The sequence below is a fragment of the Ictidomys tridecemlineatus genome, chromosome 3, assembly GCF_052094955.1.
Source record: "Ictidomys tridecemlineatus isolate mIctTri1 chromosome 3, mIctTri1.hap1, whole genome shotgun sequence".
Lineage (NCBI taxonomy): Eukaryota > Metazoa > Chordata > Mammalia > Rodentia > Sciuridae > Ictidomys > Ictidomys tridecemlineatus.
In genome coordinates, this window is record NC_135479.1 from 48,449,667 (window position 1) to 48,468,444 (window position 18,778).

The window sequence follows — 18,778 nt, forward strand, 5'->3', positions numbered from 1 at the left end:
CACACACACACACACAAAGACACAATTGTCAGTGTCTGGGGAATATTGTACCTACTTAGGAAAGCACACTCTTTCCTTCTCAGCCTCTGGTTTATAGTCAGTGTGCTCATTCAAAGCCGTCCTTATCTGCTGATTGAAACAGGGCCCAGGCTGACCTCACTTTCCTCCTGCTAGCAGCAGGTGTACAAGTGACAAATCAGATCAGTCCCAATACTGATAGAGGTCACATGTTCTTGTAAATACGGGAAACTAGCATCCATTCCACGTTGGGTGGGGGGGGGGGTTTCCACATTCACTTCTCCTCTCCCCTGGGAGGGCTGTGTCTCTTCTGCAAGGTTGTGGTGATGCCCAGAGAGGCCTCAAGGCCAGCAAGTGGCAGAACTGAGATTTGGCCCGGGTCTGGTGCCACACGCTCTGGATGATGGGTTGCCTGTTAGACAAGGATTGTAAGATTCACCTTATCTTTTTCTTTTCATGCCCCGGGCCCCCTGCCAAGATGCCAGCTTGTGGGCCGCCTGCCCACCCGCCGTCGTGGGGCATGGATCCAAGCTGTCCCTTGTATGTTTCCTCCAGTCTTCATAGGCTGCCTGCTGCTTTCTGCACCCGTGTTTGGCTACCTGGGTGACCGCCACAGCCGCAAGGCCACCCTGAGCTTCGGGATTCTGCTGTGGTCAGGGGCTGGCCTCTCCAGCTCCTTCATCTCTCCTAAGGTAGGTGCCCGCACCCCTGCCCAGGCTCTTGGGACCGTCCTTCCCCCTCTGCTTCCTGACACAGCCCCATCAGTGGAAGGGGGAGGGTGGGACAAGTCATTCTGTCCCTGGCCCTGTCTGACTCAGGGACTGTAGTGGCAGGGCTGGGAGAGGAGGTGGGGCACAGTTGGGTAGACTTTCCTAACAGGAGGCTTCCTGGTTTGCACCTTCCTCTGTCACCCTCTGCTTCACTTCCGCCCAGCTCTGCTGGAGGTGGGGGTGGGGGTAACAGCTACTGCCTTGGGGAAATGACCTGGTTAGCAAAGAGACCCAGGAGAAGGGCTCTCCTGGATGTGGGGCAGGTGGTGGCTGTACGTACCAGCAGGGGGCTCATGTGTCATTTTGGGAACTTGAGGGTGCAGGGCAGGGCTGCGCAAAGTGAGGTTTCTGTCGCCCTGGTATCCTTCCCCTTTGGACCTATGTCATGAGGTCCCTTACCCCGTGGACGGTTTCTGGAACTCACCTTGGTCCTGTGCCTGATTCGCCCAGTATTCCTGGCTCTTCTTCCTGTCCCGAGGAGTCGTGGGCACAGGCACAGCCAGCTACTCCACCATTGCACCCACAGTCTTGGGTGACCTCTTCGTGAAGGACCAGAGGACCCGTGTGCTGGCCATCTTCTACATCTTCATCCCTGTGGGGAGGTTGGTATCACCCCTGTATCCTCAGGAGGTAACCTGAGGCTGAAAGAAGTCAGAACAGGGGCTGGGCTGGAGATAGGAGAGGCCAAACCACAAGGACTGGGATTGGAATCCCAGGGCTGCCCATTCCTCACCATGTCACTTCACTTCTCTGAGTCTCAGTTTTCTCATCTCTAAGGGGGCAGTAACACCAATTGATGGGGCTGTGGGAAGGATTGGAGATGATAAGGACATACCCTGTGGGTTAGCATGATTAGGAAAAGCCCTATAGCTGCTCAGAGAGGGGCAGGCCTTGGACAGAGAGGTGAGGAAGTGTGTTTGGGCCACACCCTGTCCCCATCGTTGGGTGGGGGGGGAAGAGTGGAATTTGCTGTCAGGCCCCTGAGCTGTGACCCAGGTTTCCTGAACTTGCCTGACTCAGGCAGAGCTGAGCCTTGGGCATGAGGCTTGGGGGTGGGATATGTGTGTCCTCATATGGGGAGAGAGTGGCACTAGGGGGTGGGCCAGGAGCCAGAGGTCACTGGTGACCTGAGCAAGGGCAGTGGACATCTGGGCCTCACGTGGCTCACGTTTTTCGGGGAAAGGGCTTAGAACCTGCCAGTGGGGGTCACCCTGGTTCAGGCTGGCCTTGGAGCCTGCCCCCTACCTCATTTCCCATCTCCCCTGCCCCCTCCGTTGCAGTGGTCTGGGCTACGTGCTGGGGTCGGCTGTGGCGGAGCTAACAGGCAACTGGCGCTGGGCCCTTCGAGTGAGTCCGGTTTCCTTTCCTTCCCTCTACTTTCCCCCTGGGTGGGCAGGGACTTTCCAGCCTTCCATGGCCTTAGCCACTTGGCACAGTACCCGGCGCCATGGGGGGCGGTGTCAGACGTCGGCAGCTTTGGATGCTTGGGGCCTCATGTGGAACGTGGGCTGGGGAAGTCATAACCTTGGGTTCAAGTCCCAGATGCTCAGTTTACTTGCTGTGTGACCTCAGGCAAGTTGCCACTCTCTTTGAAGCCCCCTATCTGAAAAGTAGCGGGGGTGGGGGTGGGGGGAGGGAATACTACCTGGAGAATCTTGAGGATTATTTTGGGACAAGGATTGAAAAGTTTCTTGGCGAGTCCAGGGCCAGGCACATAGTAGGCCCTCAATGACTGGCAGCTGGGGTTGCTCAGGTCGTGGAGGCACAGTATCTGATAACATGCCTGATAGGCCCTGTTGGGTTGCAGCCAAGCTCCGTCTTGAACAAGGATGTGGATCTGTCCGAAGGAGCAGGAACTCAGTGGTGGAAGGAGCTGGGGGCTTGAAGAGCTCTGCTGAGTTGGCATGTGACGCCATGGAAGGCAGCCAGGATGGGTGGGCTTCAGGAAGCTGGTCTGACTTGGCTTGAATAAGAATCTCCTCATGGTCTGAGTCAGGTAGAGAGATACCTGAGTGGGCAGGAAGGTCCTTGAGGAAGCAAGTACTCAGTGGGTCAGGGCTCCCATTTCTTTCCTTCCTCCCTCCTTTCTCCCTTCCTTCTTCCCTTCTTCCCTTTCTTCTTTCTTTCCTCCCTTCCTTCTTTGTTTTGCAATTCTAGGGTTTAAACCCAGGACCTTGCACATGCTAGGCAACTTTTCTACCACTGAGCTGAATCCCCAGCCCTTTTAAAAACTTTTTTTTGAGACAGTCTCACTAAATTACTGAGGCTGACCTCCAACTTGCGATCCTCCTGCCTCGCCCTCCCAAGGAGCTGGGATTACAGGTGTGTGCCACTGTGCCTTGCCTCAGAGCTCCCATTTTCAACCATCCCAGACCCACTGACCCCAAGTAAAGTAGCATCTGCACTGAACAGATAGATATTAATCAGGTCCTAAGGGGACCCTATTCCCCAGAGAAGCTATATCCTTGGAGGTAAGGGGTAAGGAGCAGTGTGGTATGTCCAGCTTTGTGTATAACCAGGACCTAGGACACAGGATCTGGTCCCCAGAGTTCAGGCACAGTGGCTGGCCCTCCTCAGGTCTCCTGGGCCATGGTAGTATGTAGCTCTGAGCTTCCTGGACACCCCCTGTCCCCAGATCATGCCCTGCCTGGAGGCTGTCGCCTTGATCCTGCTTATCCTGCTGGTTCCAGACCCTCCTCGAGGAGCAGCTGAGAAGCAGGGGGAGAAGGCTGTGGGGACCCTGAGGAGCAGCTGGTGTGAGGACGTCAGATACCTGGGAAGAAAGTGAGTGTCCCTGTGGCCTGCTGCAAGCCACAAAAACCCTGTCTGTCTGCCCCAGCCTCCCTCTCTCCCTTTGGCCCTCCTGGTTGTCTCAATGTCCAAAGCCTCCTCCTCCTCTGAGCTCCACTTACCTACTGAGATGCCCCTTCATCACTCGGGACTCAGCCCTCATGGCCTCCCCACGCTAAAATGGGGCTGGACGGTGGACAGGTGGCACCAGGTCCAGCCTGGCCTCTGTTGCCCCCCGCCCCCAAGTGAGCCTGAGACTCAGAGCCTCACTTTCCTAGTTGATTCAATGAATCTCTTTCTCCAGGCCTGCCCGCTCCTCGGGGCTGCCGGGAGCTCATTGCTCCTCTCTCCCAGATGCATGGGGACGCATCTTCCTCTCTCCCAGGCACCTTGGGGGAGGCAAAGGAGAGCCCACTGCAGTGGCAGGCCTCACGATCCACTGTCTCGTTAACTCTCTTCATTCTAGAGCCATGAGACCCGTTGAGGGGTCTCCAAGGAGAAAGGGGGCAGGCGGGGGCAGCTGTCCTGGAGAATGTGATGTTGGGCTGGGGCCTCTCGGGAGGGAGTTGTGATCTGCAGAGGAGGGGAAGAAACGGCATGAGCCAAGGGTGTGGAGGGGGCTGAGCAGGGAGGCTCAGGAATGTTGGGGAGGCGAGAGCACAGAGTGCTTCTGGGAAGAATCTGGAAGCCAGGGCCTGCATACCTGGGCTGGGGTGGGGGTGGGGGGTGGAGTGGAGAGGCCCTTTTGGCCCCAGCCCTCTCCCAACTTCAGTCAGGTTACTTCTCTTGCAGCTGGAGTTTTGTGTGGTCGACCCTCGGAGTGACATCCATGGCTTTTGTGACTGGAGCTCTGGGCTTCTGGGCCCCCAAGTTTCTGTTTGAGGCCCGTGTGATCCATGGGTGGCAGGTTCCTGATTTCCAGGAACCAGGAAGCAGCCAGGACAGGTGAGGGGCCTCTGGGGGGCTGGGACACTCGGCCCAACTCAGGACAGTCTTGTTGGGGAGGTTCTCAGGAGGGTGTGAGCCCCCAGACTCGGTCTTTCTGGGCACAAGGTGAAGAGGGGAGGGCTTGGGGACCAGCTGGGCAGGCGGGAGGCTTGGGTCTCACTCTGTGGGATCAGCTCTGCCACCCTGTGTGTCCTAGGCAGCTCCCTTGTCCTTTCTGGGCTGAAATCTCTGTCTTCCTCCTCTAGGGGCTGCTGTGGGACTCCTGAAGGCACCTGCAGGGAGGGGAATGAGGATTTTGTGGGGAGTCTTGGGCAACCACCCTCCCAAGGGGCCTCAAGGATTTTCTCTGAGGTCACCCCATTATATGGATTGCAAATTGAGGCAGTAGAAGGCCTCATTACAACTCTGAATTAGGGATTTCACCTGCGCCTTTGTTCATTCTCTGGCTCATTTGTGATACCCAAACCCCTGGGAAAGCTGTTGGGAGAGTGGGAGGGGCCATACTCTGTCCTCAGGGGATACCCTCTCACCTTCCTGCCTGGCCATCCCTCCTACTCTGCTGGGCTCCTCTCCTGTCCCCACCACCTCTGAGCCCATTCTCCAAGGATTCCTCCTCCTTGACACCCTCAGTCTTACCTCCTCCTCCTCCTCTTCTCTGGCTGATGCTTTTCTGTCTCCTTGTGGCCCTGTTTTCTCTTGGATCCTGCCCTGCTCATTGCTTAGAATTCCTCATGGCTCTGTGCCCTTCCTTGGAGCTCCAGCCTCTGCCAAATGTACTTTTCCATAGAGTGTTCTGGAAATTAGGACGTTTTGGGAGGCTGTCATTCAGACTACTAGAGTGGGCAGAAGGTCCCTGTGCTGGGGTCTATACAAAAGGGTCTATACAGACCTCAGATGTTAATGTACTTTCTTTGGTGCAGGAAGCTTCAGGATGCAAGATTCTGGCTTGCCACAGGGAGAACTTCCAACATTCAGAGCAGAAGTGGTCCAATGGCAGGGGCTGCAGGGGGAGGCAGTGAGTTTCCAATCCCTGGGGGCAGTGTGTAAGTGGAACTTGGACAGCTGCTTACCAGGGCTGCATAGAACTTGGCTCTGAGAATCTATGATCCTGGGAAGGTCTTGTGTGTGTGGCAGGGCTTGGTGGCTGGGGCATGTGCTTTGGTTGCTTCTCTTGCTCAAGGGCTAATGGAGGGCCCCGGCCACACTGCCTGTTTGAATAATCAGTCCCAAGTTTCTCAGAGGTATTGGGAACCCACAGAGGCCGGCTCAGAGCAGGACTCAAGACGTGGGTGACATTCATCCGGGATTTGGGGGTCACTTGACTTGGCTGAGCCAGAGCTCTGCTAAGCTTCCGAGCCTGGGAAGTTTTGGCGAAGATCTTTAAGCTGTTCCAGGAACACACATGCCTCTATCCGGCAGGCAGAAGGTTGGGGGACACTGGCTCTGCCTTGAGAGGCTGTGTGACCTCAGGCAAGTTCCTGCCCTCTATGGGCGCCATACTGTCTCCCATACCCAGAGGAGATGGGGATAATCCTCAGCCTGTGGAGGGGCATTTCACAGAATATGTGTAAGGGGGAGGTACTTTTGTGGTCCTCATACACAGATCACATTCTTGCATCCTGGTGGCAGATCTGGAGTAATAACAGGGCCCTTGGCCATCCCACACAATTCTGGAATTGTTTGGATGTGGGAAAGAGATGTGGCCAGGCAGAGAAAGGGAGGTAGGGACAACGGAGCTCTAGGCCAAGGGAACAGTGTGGGCCAAGGCAGGGAAGCCAGGAAGAATAGAGTGAGTTTAGAGAATTCTCAGTCATTTGTGCAATGTGAGGGAGGGAGATGAGAAGGGAAGCTACACAGGTCAGCAGGGGCCAGTCCCCTAGGGCCATTGGTGCTGGCCAGAGACTTGCATAAGAGGACAGCAGAGAACCTCAAGGGGCTAGAAAGATCCTGGCTAGATTTGGGTTTCCAAGAGTTCATGCTGCTCCCAGTCTCAGCTGTGCCTTTTTTGGGCATTGGAGGCGTACTGGAGATTGAACCTAGGGGTGCTCTACCACTGAGCTACACCCCGATCTTTTTATTTTGAAGCGGGATCTTGCACATTTGCTGAGACTGGTCTTGAACTTGCAATCCTCCTGCCTCAGCCGCCCAAGTAGCAGGGAATGATAGGTGTGTAACCCCATGTCTTGCTCAGCTATGACTTTGAGTTCCTTTAAAAAGTGTCTTGACAGGCATGGTGGTGGTATGCCTATAATCCCAGCAGCTCAGGAGGCTGAGGCAGGAGAATTGCAAGTTCAAAGCCAGCCTCAGCAACTTAGTGAGGACCTAAGCAACTCAGTGAGACCCTGTCTCTAAGTAACATACAAAAATGGGCTGGAGGGGCTGGGGATATAGCTCAGTTGGTAGAGTGCTTGCCTTGCATGCACAAGGCCCTGGGTTCGATCCCCAGCACCAAAAACAAAACAAAATTAAAAGGACTGGAGATGTGGCTCTCTAGCATCCCTGGGTTTAATTTTCTGGTACAAAAAAAAAAAAAAAAAAAAAAAAGAATAGAAAAAGGTGGTTTGACTGAAGCAGGAGGGTGAAGATGGATACTCAATTCCTGGCTCTGCTGTTTATTAGCTGGGTAATCTTGGCCTTGACCTTTCTCAGCCCTACCTTCTTCATTGTTCTCCTTAGAATCCTGCCAGGAAATCAGTGAGCTCCTTTGCTCAAAGGATGTTTCTTGTCTTCTAGTCTTTGTGCTTCCAGCGTGGAGTCAAGGAAGTAAACCAAACCTTGTCACTCTTCTCCGGGAATTCACAGGCGAGGAATTCCTGGAAAAGATCTTGGTAACAGAGATACAGAAAGTGAAAGTGTGATGGGAACTGATGGTGAAGGAATCAGCAAGGAAACAGGGAAAGGCATCCCCAAAGAGGGGGCATTTGTGATGGATCTTGAAGGCTGAATAGGAGTTCACTCTAGTGAAGGGTGTTCTAGATGAAGGAATGAAAGTACCAGGTGCGGAGTGGGGTGCAGATGGCAACCAGTTTGGAGGAAGAGGGAAACAGAATTGCACCTTTGGTCCAAGTGGGCTGGAGTCAGACCAGGAAGGACAGCATATGCCGCATGGAGTTGGGACCGAGTCTTATAGGTGGGGAATTTCTAGCCGGAGGTAGGCAGAGTACAGTCAATCTGTGTTTTAGGAAGCACCCTCTGGGGATCTGTATGGGCATTACTGTGAAGGGGCAGGTCTCCATAGTTGGGATGTACGGGGGTTGGGGGAGGGCAACTGGAGTGGACGTGGGTCTAGGAGTAGGAGGGAAAGACAATGTGGTCAGAAGGGGCTGCTTGATGGGTGTTCAGACGGTGAGTGGGAGGGTGGCATCAAGGAGGGAATGTGTGTATGTTCACAAGGGCTGGGTGTACCATAGGAGCTCGGTACAGAACATACACTTATTGCCATTCCTCTAACACTGGGGCCAGAGAAAGGTTTGGGCTACAGCGAGAGACTACAGAATTAAGATTTCTGAGTGGGGCCTTTTTTGGGTGGTAAGAGGGTAGAGAAGCTCGCTGGACATGAAGCACACTGGGAGCTAAGGTGCTGGAGTGTTGGGCAGTTCATCTGAATGGCCAGTGGCATCCCCAGGGGGAGACAGGACAGCAGGTGGGGGAGGGCAGGGGAGTACATGGATCTTTGATCTAGGTTCTGAAGCCTTAGGAGCATCATTTAGGAAAGAGGGTAAGGGGGAGATCTGGTCAAGGACCCATAGCCCCCATTCCCTGTTGGTGCCGGGTCATGCGTCTGGGCCAGGCAGCTAGACTGGGGCATAAGGCAGGATGAAGTGCTAACTCAGCCCTTTCTGCTCTTTCCTGTCAGCCTGATCTTTGGAACACTGACTGTTGTGACTGGTATTATTGGTGTCATCCTGGGGGCAGAGGCTGCGAGGAGGTACAAGAAAGTCAATCCAAGGGCCGAACCCCTCATCTGTGCCTCCAGCCTGCTTGCCACAGCCCCTTGCCTCTACCTGGCTCTTGTCCTGGCCCCAACCACCCTCCTGGCCTCCTATGTAAGTGAGGGTCCCTGGGAGGTGGGTGGGGAGCCCCTGTGGACGCGGGGGCACACTGCCAAATCTTTCTCTTTCCAGGTAGGTCTTGTTATCCCCATTTTACAGATGAGTAAATGGAGGCTCACCATGAATTGCCCAGCTAGGAAGGGGCAGAACTGGCATTTGAACTGAAGGCTAGTGGACTCTGGGGTTGTGAATTTCTGTTGGATGATTTGATTTGAGATAGTGGGACACATCTGTTCCTGGGGCATGTTGTGAGCCCAAGGAGATAGAGGGTGATTCTCTTCAGGTTACAGATGAGGAAAGGGAGGTCGGGGTTGGTCACCACCATTGTGGACCTACTTGAAGGTTGAGGATCATGATGACAGCAGGTTTTCCAAGTCCCTAATCATCTTGTGTTTATTCCTCTCACTAAAGGCACTATTCCCTCTTCAGCGTATCCCCAAATCCTTTTTTCTGCATGAGCCAACTTAAAGGTCACTTTCTCCAAAAGCCTCCTCCGTCTGTCCTACCCTCACTTCGGAATTCATGGTTCTTGCTTGGGCTTAGCCTGTCTTTGAGTTCCATCTGGGACTCAGTTGTGTGGGGCTGTATCCACAGACAGGGAGCCCAAAGGGCAGGGACCAGATCCCCGGGGTTTCTGTGTGCATCAGGGTCCCTGGCTCCCTGCAGCCCTAGCCTTGCCTGTTATAAGAAGGGACCACTGATTGTGGGAAGATGGCACCAGTTCAGCTGCAACCAGGCTTTCTTCCTCTCCCCCAGTTCCACAGCCCTGGATTCTGTCTATGGGCCCAGGGGGTCCCCAGCCCAGACAGGGAGCTCATTATGTGTATCACAGGAGCTCACTATGGAAATGTTCATTATCTCTGTTCCTTTTAGTACAGGGGGTCCAGGAAAAGAGAAGTTTTGGGTCAGAATGGGATCCTAAAATTAAGATTTCTGAGTGGGGCTGTTCTGGTGGTGAGAGGGTAGAGAAGATCACAGGAGATGAGGCAGGCTGGCCCCCGAGCTGCTCGGCAGTGACATCCCTAAGGTGAGGCAGGACAGCAGGTTGGGGAGGGCAGGGGAGCACATGGATCTTTGATTAGAGTTCTGAGGCCCTAGGAGCATCACTTAAGAGGGAGGGGCCGGGGGAGGTCTGGTCAAGGACCCATAGTCACATTCCCTGTCGATGTCGGATCATGCACCTGGGGCAGGCAGCTAGACACTGAGCCCTTGCACTTGTGCACCAAGTTCATTGAATACGCTGGACTCGGATAGTGAGTTAACAATGGCGTTAGTGATTTCTCACCACATTGGGTGAATCGCTCATCTGCCACAAGGTCTCCTCGTATTTCTAGTCAGTCATGGACTGGTTCCTTTTAAACCACAACTTGGGCTCTACTTCCAAATACAATGCTGTCCAGCCCCCGAAAATTACACTGGGTAGAGGGGGAGCTGCAGTCTTCTGTCTTGTTCCTTGTTCCATCTTCTGTCCCTCATCCCCATGATTCAGCCCCTCCAGGGCTGAGTAGGCAAGGAAGGAGGAGCAGAAATGGCCAAGGATTACTGATCATTTGCTGTCAGGGCCCTCTGTGTGGCATATGCCAAGACAATGGGCTTGGGGACACATTTTTATTTCTTGTTTGTGTGTGTGTGTGTGGGGGGGGAGCCTCTGGCATTGACTTTGGCATCGCCCAATTCCTTGGTGCAAGTGTGGCCTTTCCAGCTGTACCCTGTGGCCAGGAGCAGCCGTGGAGAGTCAGGGAAAGAAACTGAGCCTGGTACAGTGGGCACTAATAAATGCCTTCATGCTTATTGACTGGGGTGGGGAGGGAAAGAGCCCCTGGCACCATCAGTTTTTACTGGTGGGAGCAGAGGGGGTCTGACCTCACAGACTGAGGCCCAGGCAGATGGAGGGGCCGTCAAAGGCCTGTCCCTGATCAGCCAGCTGGAGCTACGGACCCCCTGCCAGCTCTGCTTCTGCCACTGTCTTGGTTGGCTCTGAGAATTTGCTCCTTGGCTGTGTATTGGGGACACAGCTGTCCCCCACCCTGTAGCCTGGCACATGTCCAGAGCTGGATGGCTCATCTAGAAATGACATTGAGTCTTGGCCGATGGAGCCAGCGGGGTGAGGGGCTGAGGGTCAGAAAGGTGATAGGGCCAGAAGGTGCCCATCCACTAGCACCAGGAAGCTGCTCATCTGCAGGATACCCAGTGCCACTGAGGCCCTGTGGCCAGGACTCCAGCCTCCATTGCCCTGTGGCTCTGTCTGTGTCTTTGCTGTCCAGCTAGATCTTCTGATTTAAGATTCAGGCTCCGGCTCCTCCCCCGACCAGCTATCATTCATAAAGCCCTTAACATCTGCCAGTTCCACTGTCTCCTGCCCACCCCCTGCACCCTTCCTGGGCTCATGCCTTGTGATCTTTCTCCAGGACTGCCCGGGAGCTACCTTGTTGGTTTCTTTTCCTTCCTGCTCACCCACCACAATCTGTTCTTCCCACATGGCCAGGATGAGCTTTCTAACAACCATGGACCTTCCCTGCCCCCAAGCCTTGTATGGCTCCCTAGTGCCTCTGAAATTAGGCCCAGCTCCTTCAAAGTCCCTCATGAACTATCTTGACAACCTTGCTGGCCTTCTCCCTCTGTAGCAGTGCTGCCTCCTGATTCCTAGGACATGCTCCATGCTTCCTCCTTCCATTGTTCCCCAGTCCAGTCCCCTCTTCATAAGCCCAGATGGCCCTGGGCCCGTGAGGGTTTAGCACCGTCTCTCATGGAGCCTTCCCTGAGCCCTGCCTGACCCTTCCCCTATCCTTAGCACCATCTTCCTTGTGGTCAGGGTTCCTGGGCTCTGACCCTCTCCCAACCCCAACCTGGGAGCTTTAGGAGGGTCCAGGTCTGGTTCTGCTCTTTCTTAGCACTCCAGCCCAGAGCATAATGTCAGGCACTCGGAGGTGGGGGCAAATCATGGCTGGTTGAATGATACGCTATTTACATGCATTTATTTATCCAATAGACATTTATTGAGGGTTGATTCAGTGGTTTCCTAGTTGAAATGCTGCAGATATAGCAGTGAATACAATAGATCAAAACATCTCTTGTTTACAAGAATGTACATTCTAGTTGGGGGAAGTAGGTGAACAAGGGGTGTAAGTAAAATTTATGATATTTCAGGTGATAAAGCATAGGATACAAGTAGAGTGGAGGGGTTGGGGCTGTAGCTCAGTGGCAGAGTGCTTGCCTCACAGGTGTGAGGCCCTGGGTTCCATCCTCAGCACCACGTAAAAATAAACAAATAAATAAACTTTTTTTTTTTTTTAAAGTAGAGTGAAGAAGGGAATAGGGAGTGTGTGAATGTTAGGGGGAGAGGACTAAAATTTTATATAGTATGCCCAGAAAGGGCTTATTTATTTATTTTTGGTACTAGGGATTGAACCCAGGGACACTTAACCACTGAGTTACATCCCTAGACCCTTTTTATATTTTATTTAGAGATAGGGTCTTGCTGAGTTGCTTAAGACCTTGCTAAATTGCTGGGGCTGGCTTTGAACTCACAATCCTCCTGCCTCAGCCTCCGGAGCCACTGGGATTACAGACATGCACCAACATGCTTGGCAGAGAAGGTGATTATTATTGTTAATTTTGCCGTGCTAGAGATCAGACCCAGGTCATTACACATGCTAGGCAAGCATTCTGCCACTGTGCTCAGCAAGGAGGAAACTGTGGTTAGTGTGGAAAGAGAGGGAAGAGAGGGAGGTGAGTACTGATGGGGGTCATATCACCTTAGGCCTGTGGACATTGATTGATATATATTTAACCAACCTTGCATTCCATGTGGGGTATATTCTTCCCTTGGTTACGGTGTGTACTTTTTTTTAAAATATTTTTTTAGTTATACACGAACATAATATCTTTATTTTGCTTATTTATTTTTATGTGGTGCATAGGATCGAACCCAGGGTCTCACACGTGCCAGGTGAGTGCTCTACCACTGAGCCACAATCCCAGAAACAAAAACATAATTGTTTTTATGTGATTATTAGTCTTTTTTTAAAATCTGGATTATTAGTCTTTTATTGAAGATTTTTGCATCTACATTAAACAAGGGCTATGGGGCTATTGGGAGATATATTTGCATCTATATTCCTATCTCTTTGTCTGATTTTTGTATCAGGGTAATGGCCTCAGAATGAGTTGGCAAGTGTCCCTTCCTTCTCTGTTTTTTGGAAGAGTTTATGAAGGATTTGTGTTAATTCATCTTTAAACATTTGGTAGAATTCACCAGTGAAGCCATCTGGTTCTGGGCTTTTGTTTGGGGGAAGTTTTTTGATTATGAACTCAATATTTACTTGTTATAGGTCAATTCAGATTTTCTATTTCTTCTTGAGTCTGTCTCAGTAATTTGCATCTTTCTAAGAATTTGCATATTTAATCTAGATTAATCTGATTTCTTGGCACACAATTGTTCATAATATTTCCTTATAATTCTTTTGATTTCTATAAGGTCGGCAGTTATGTCCCTTCTTTCATTTAAAAAAAAATTTTTTTTTGGTTGTAAATGGACACAATACCTTTATTTTATTTATTTATTTTTATGCGGTGCTTGAGGATAGAACTCACTGCTTCACACGTGGCAGGCAAGCACTCTTCCACTGAGCTACAACCCCAGCCCCCTCTCTCATTCTTGATTTTTTGTTATGTGACTTCTCTCTCTCTCTCTCTCTCTCTCTGTCTCTCTCTCTCTTAATGTGTCAACTTAACAATAGTTTGTCAATTTTGCTAATCTTTTAGAAAAACCAACATTTGGTTTTAGGAATTTTCAATTGTTCTTTTTTTTTTTTTTTTTTTTTTTATTGGCTTCTGTTTTGTTTGTTTTTTTGGGTGGTGCTAGGGATTGAACCCAGGGCCTTGTGCATGCAAGGCAAGCACTCTACCAACTGAGCTCTATCCCCAGCTCTTTGGCTTCTATTTAATAGAATTACCCTGACTACTGTGTTGAGAGTAGACTGAGGTCAGGGCTGAGGGCAGAAGCAGAGAGGAGGTCAAGGAGGTATTGATGTACTGCAGGTAAGAGTCGATGGGATTTGGGCCAGAGTGGCAGCCATGGAGAGGGTGGCGGGGGGGTTGGGTTATGGTGGCATGTTTTAAAGTAGAGCTATCAGAATTTCCTGATAGTGGGCTGGGGATGTGGCTCAAGCAGTAGTGCGCTCGCCTAGCATGCGTGTGGCCCAGGTTCGATCCTCAGCACCACATACAAACAAAGATGTTGTGTCTGCCAATAAATAAATAAATAAAAACATTAAAAAAAAAAAGAATTTCCTGATAGTTATTTTTTTTCTGATAGTTATTTATTGTTGTTGTTGGCCTTGCATATACAAGGCAAGCAATTCTTTTTTTTTTTTTTTAATTATGTCTTTAGTTTTTAGGTGGACATAGTATCTTTATTTCACGTTTATGTGATGCTGAGAACCGAACCCAGTGCCTCAAGCACACTAGGCGAGCGTGCTACCACTTGAGCCACATCCCCAGCCCACAAGGCAAGCGATTCTTTATGATTTTTTTTTAAAAATATTGTTTTTTAGTTGTAGATGGACACAATACCTTTATTTTATTTATTTATTTTTTTATGTGGTGCTGAGTATTGAATCCAGGGCCTCGCTCAGGCTAGGGGAGCGCTCTTCCGCTGAGCCCCAGCCCCAGCCCCTAATTCTTGATGATTTTGATGTGGGGAACGAGAGAAAGAAGAGTCACAGGTGAGTTCTGGAATATTGCTCTGAGCTGCTGGAAGGAGGGAGAGGCTGTTATCTGAGATAGGAAAGTGAGTTGGAGCAGCAGGTTTTTGGGGAAGATCAACAGCTTGGTTTGTATATTCTGAGTTTATGTTGGAGGTTGACGTCCCATTGGAGGTGTTGGTACAGAGCTACATATAGCCAGGCACGATGGTGCATACCTATAATCCCAGTGACTTGGAACAGTGAGAGAGGAGGATCACAAATTTGAGGCCAGCCTCAGCAGGTTAGTGAGACCCTTTCTCAAAAAAAAGAAGCCTGGAGACATAGAGTGCCCTTGGGTTTAATCCCCAGTACCTGCCCCAACACGAGTTAGATGCAGGAGGAGACTGAGGTCCATAGGACACGGCATCATCCCTAAAATTTCAATGGGTAGAACTTGGTTGCAGGCCATTATGATGAATGTCATCAGGTTTTGGAGGGTTACCGGAGTCAGAATTATAGAGGGTGTCCAAAAGGGACTGAGGATTTGGCTTTTGTCAGCCTTCAAAATAGGAAGAGTCATGCTAGCCTCTTCTATTCATCTATTTATCCACTCATCCATCCATCCATCCATCCATCCATTCTTCCATCCCATCCATCTCCCTCCCTCTATCCTTCTTTCCTTCTGTCTATCCTTCCAATCCATCCAACCTCTCAGATCGTAGGAACCAAGGTTGTGCACTGTGTCTGTTGCTGCAGGAGCCAATCTGGGGAAACAGTCTCCAAGACCTTCTTGGGAAGGTGCATGGGAGGGTGGGCATGTTCACCAGTGTGTGCATGCATCTAAGTGTGAATGTATTCAAGTTCATGGATAGAACTGGGTACCCGTGTGCTCTTGGGTGTATATATTGCCAAGTATGTGTATATTTATGCTAACTATATAGTGTGTACATGTATTTACCTTAATTTGTGCATATGTATGTACACAGTGTGTGTGAGTGTGTCTACATGTGTTGTTTTTGTATACATGTCTGGGCATGCGTGTGCCCATATATGTGTATCAGATTATGCAGATAATGACATGGGATGAGTGTTCACTTGTTTGTATGTAACTGAATACAGCTTTTCTCTGGCTACTTTTGTGGCTATAACTACCTTGCATGGGAAGGAGGGGTTTTTGCTGGCACAGTGTCTGCTCCCAAATTTCCTAAAGTAGGGGCTACATTGTGGGGCATGTTTCATGGACATGAAGTTTTCTGAGCATTATGAAGTCTGGTCTGGGGCCTTCCCTGGGGGAGCTCAGGCCCTGTGGCTCACCTGCAGGTGTGGAGGGTTCCGTCTCTTCTATCCTTCCAGTCCTCATGGCAAGGGAAATGGACTTCCCGGCTGTTAATTAGGATCCAGACACATGCGCAGCAGGTCTTGGCTCACACCCTTTCTCCCTGGCCTTCTTCCCAGAGCTGTTGCCCTTCAGAGGAGAAGGGGTTTGCATTTAAGCTCAAGGCAGGGGCTCCACACTGTTGCTGGCCCAGTGGCTGGAGGATGTGGCTGAATGTTGGTTGGTAGTCCCCTTTTTGGTGGGCTGTGTGTTTAAGAGTTGAAGCACAGGGAGGGAACATTCATAAGGAGACCGAAAGACCTGGATGTCATTTCTGCTTCTTCACTTGCTAACCATGTGACCTAGAGCAAGATCTTGACCTTGCTGAACCTCAATTTTCTCAGCAATAAAATGAGAGCTACTTGGTTTCATTGAAGAGATAAATGAACTTTCAAACCTGTTCTAATTACTATAGTTATGTAAGAAAACTTGATGGCTCAGATCAACAAAACATTTGTTTTGATCACAGAATTTTAGTTTAGGCAAAGCTCAACCGGGGGCAGGAGAGGATGTCATCTTTTTTCCACTTGATCTTAGTGAGGCACGTTGGGGGTCTAGGTTGGATCATCAAAGGCTGGGGATGTCTGGCAGTTGATACTGGCTACTTGCTGCGAACTTTGCTGGAGCTATTGGCTGTAACACCTAACCTGGGCCTCTCCATGTGGCCTGGGCTTCCTCACAACATGGTGGCCAGATTCCAAGGACTAGCATCCTGAGATAGAAAGCCAGGTGAATCCATATTGCCTTATATGACCTACCCAGGAAAGTCACTCTTGAAAGTGACATTTTTACTGTATTCTATTCTTTGCTTGAGTCACAACTTTCTGCTTAACAGAGTAAGGAAATGGAAATAGACTCCACCTTTTTTTTTTTAATTTTTTTTTTTTAAGTACTGGGGATTGAACCCAGGGGTGCTTTACCACTGAGCTACCTCCCCATCCCTTTTTTTTTTTTTTTTTTTTTGAGACAGGGTCTCACTAAGTTGCTGAGGGTATCCTTGAACATGTGATCCTCCTGTCTCAGCTGGCTTGAACTCCATATTTTTATGGGAAGATTGGTGATCTGAAAAAGCATGCAGAACTTGAAATATTGTAGTGGCTATCTATGGAAAATAAAGTCTGACAAGTGCCACAGGGGTCCTGTTGAGTGCTCTAGGTCCTGTTGAGGTCTGACCTCACATGGAAAGATATCCGTCATGTGATCAGGAAACCCACCAGGTACGGGTCTCTAGTTTCATGCTGCTCCTCAGGTCATCTGGAGGCTAAGAGCTCACCTTCAAACCCTGGCTCAGCCTCCTGGGCAGAGGAAATAGTCCTATCAGAGACCTCGAGGGGCAGAGCAAGGTAATAGGAAAGCAGTTCTCTACCAGGAGGAGCAGCGACACTCACTCTCTCTTTTTTTTTTTTTTTGGTGGTGGGGGTACCAGGAGTTGGACTCAGGGGCACTCAACCACTGAGTCACACCCCAGCCCTATTTTGTATTTTCTTTAGAGACAGAATCTCACTGAGTTTCTTAGTACCTAGCCATTGCTGAGGCTGGCTTTGAACTTGTAATCCTCCTGCCTCAGCCTCTCAAGCTGCTGAGATTACAGGCGTGCACCACCACGCCTGGCAACATTCCCTCTTCTGTCAAATATGTCCAAACACCTGTTAGGCACGGTTCTAGGAACTGGGGTGACAGCACTGAACAATACACGCAAAAATGTGCACAAAATAAAATAGATATGCAAACAGTATGTGGGATGAGGATGGGTTCTGTGGAGAATAACAGAGCAGGGAAAGGGGACAAGAGTGATGGGGGCAAGGCGTCAGGGAGCGCTTGCTGTGACATTGACATTTCAGTGGCAACCAGAAGCATGTTAAGGAAGGAGTCATTAGGATGTGGAATTGGAGCGGGGAAGAACCCTCTATGGAAAGGGAACAGCAGGTGCAAAGACCTTGAGAAAAAAAGCATGACTGGTGGGGTTGAGGAAGTGTGGCTGGTGGGCTGAGCCAGGAAGGAGGAGAGGCAGTGAGGGCAGGGGAGATGGTAGTGGGGGAGAGAGGGCACAGATTGTGAAGGGCCTTGTATGCATAATGACATTGAATGGCTCCAAATGTGAGTGAATCCAGGTGTGGCAGCGCATGCCTGTCATCCCAGAGGCTCAGGAGGTTGAAGCAGGAGGATCGCAAGTTCAAAGCCAGCCTCAGCAATTTAGTGAGGCCCTAAGCAACTTAGCAAGACCCTGTCTCAAAATAAAAAATAAAAAGGGCTGTGGATGTGGCTCAGTGCTTAAGTGCTTCTGGGTTTAATCTCTGGTACCAAAGGGAAAAAAAAAATGAGTGACATGGGAGATCATTAGTGGTGCAGAGCACAGAAGTGAAACGATTTGATTTATGACTGTATCAGGGATCTATTGCTATATAACAAATTGCCCCAAAATGTGGTGATTTAAAACAACTACTTATTATTTCCTTTGATTCTGTGGTTGGCAGGACAGTTCCTCTGCTGGTTCTGCTCTCATGTGGCCACCTTGGCCTGGGTCGTGTGGGCTGAAGTGTCCAGGCTGATGGCCTCAGGTCAGGCTGTTGGCTGAGGCTCCTTGGTTCTTCTCCATGGGGTGTCTCCTCCTCTGTGAGGCTGGACTGGCTGCCTCACATGGCCGTCTCAGAGCAGCATGGTAAGAAGGCAAAGTGGAAGCTACAGTCTCTCAGGCCCAGACCAGGAGTGGAACAGCATCACTTCTACCTTTATATATGGACCAAGGCAAGGTGTAGGCAGGCCAGCCCAGCCAGGTTCACCGTGGGAGGGAACAAATTCAGGTGTGACTGTGAAGTGGTCTGATTAATTGGGGCCATTTTGTAACTAGAGGCCGCGTGGTTGAACGGGATCTCTCTGGCTGCTGTGTGGAGAATAGAAGGAAAAGTGATAAATGTAGAAGCAGGAAAACCTGTTAGGAGGTTTGCTAATAATATAGGCCAGAAACGGCTGTGGTTTGGACCAGGGTCCTTGTGGAGAGAGTATGGAGAAGTGGTCAGATTTTTTATATATTTTGGAAGTGAAATGGACAAGATTTCCTGACACATCAGGTGTGCAGTCAGGGGAGGGTGGAGGGTGACTCCATATTTTTTGACCTGAGCAACTAGAAACATGGAGTTG

General features: G+C 50.4%; 1 protein-coding gene across 2 annotated transcripts in view; it reads left to right on the forward strand.

The window, feature by feature from the left end:
• Positions 1-298: 298 nt before the first annotated feature.
• Spns3 (SPNS lysolipid transporter 3, sphingosine-1-phosphate (putative)) overlaps positions 299-18,778 on the forward strand; it is a 37,151-nt gene continuing 18,671 nt past the window's right edge. Inside the window, exons 1-7 of one of the 2 annotated variants that reach the window (XM_078042692.1) lie at positions 299-446; positions 574-710; positions 1,239-1,390; positions 2,069-2,135; positions 3,424-3,572; positions 4,371-4,523; positions 8,383-8,572. In XM_078042692.1, coding sequence (XP_077898818.1) covers positions 419-446; positions 574-710; positions 1,239-1,390; positions 2,069-2,135; positions 3,424-3,572; positions 4,371-4,523; positions 8,383-8,572 — 876 coding nt within the window. In that variant the 5' untranslated portion in view covers positions 299-418. The remainder of the gene's footprint in view (positions 447-573; positions 711-1,238; positions 1,391-2,068; positions 2,136-3,423; positions 3,573-4,370; positions 4,524-8,382; positions 8,573-18,778) is intronic. The other variant, XM_078042691.1, reaches the window with a different exon arrangement.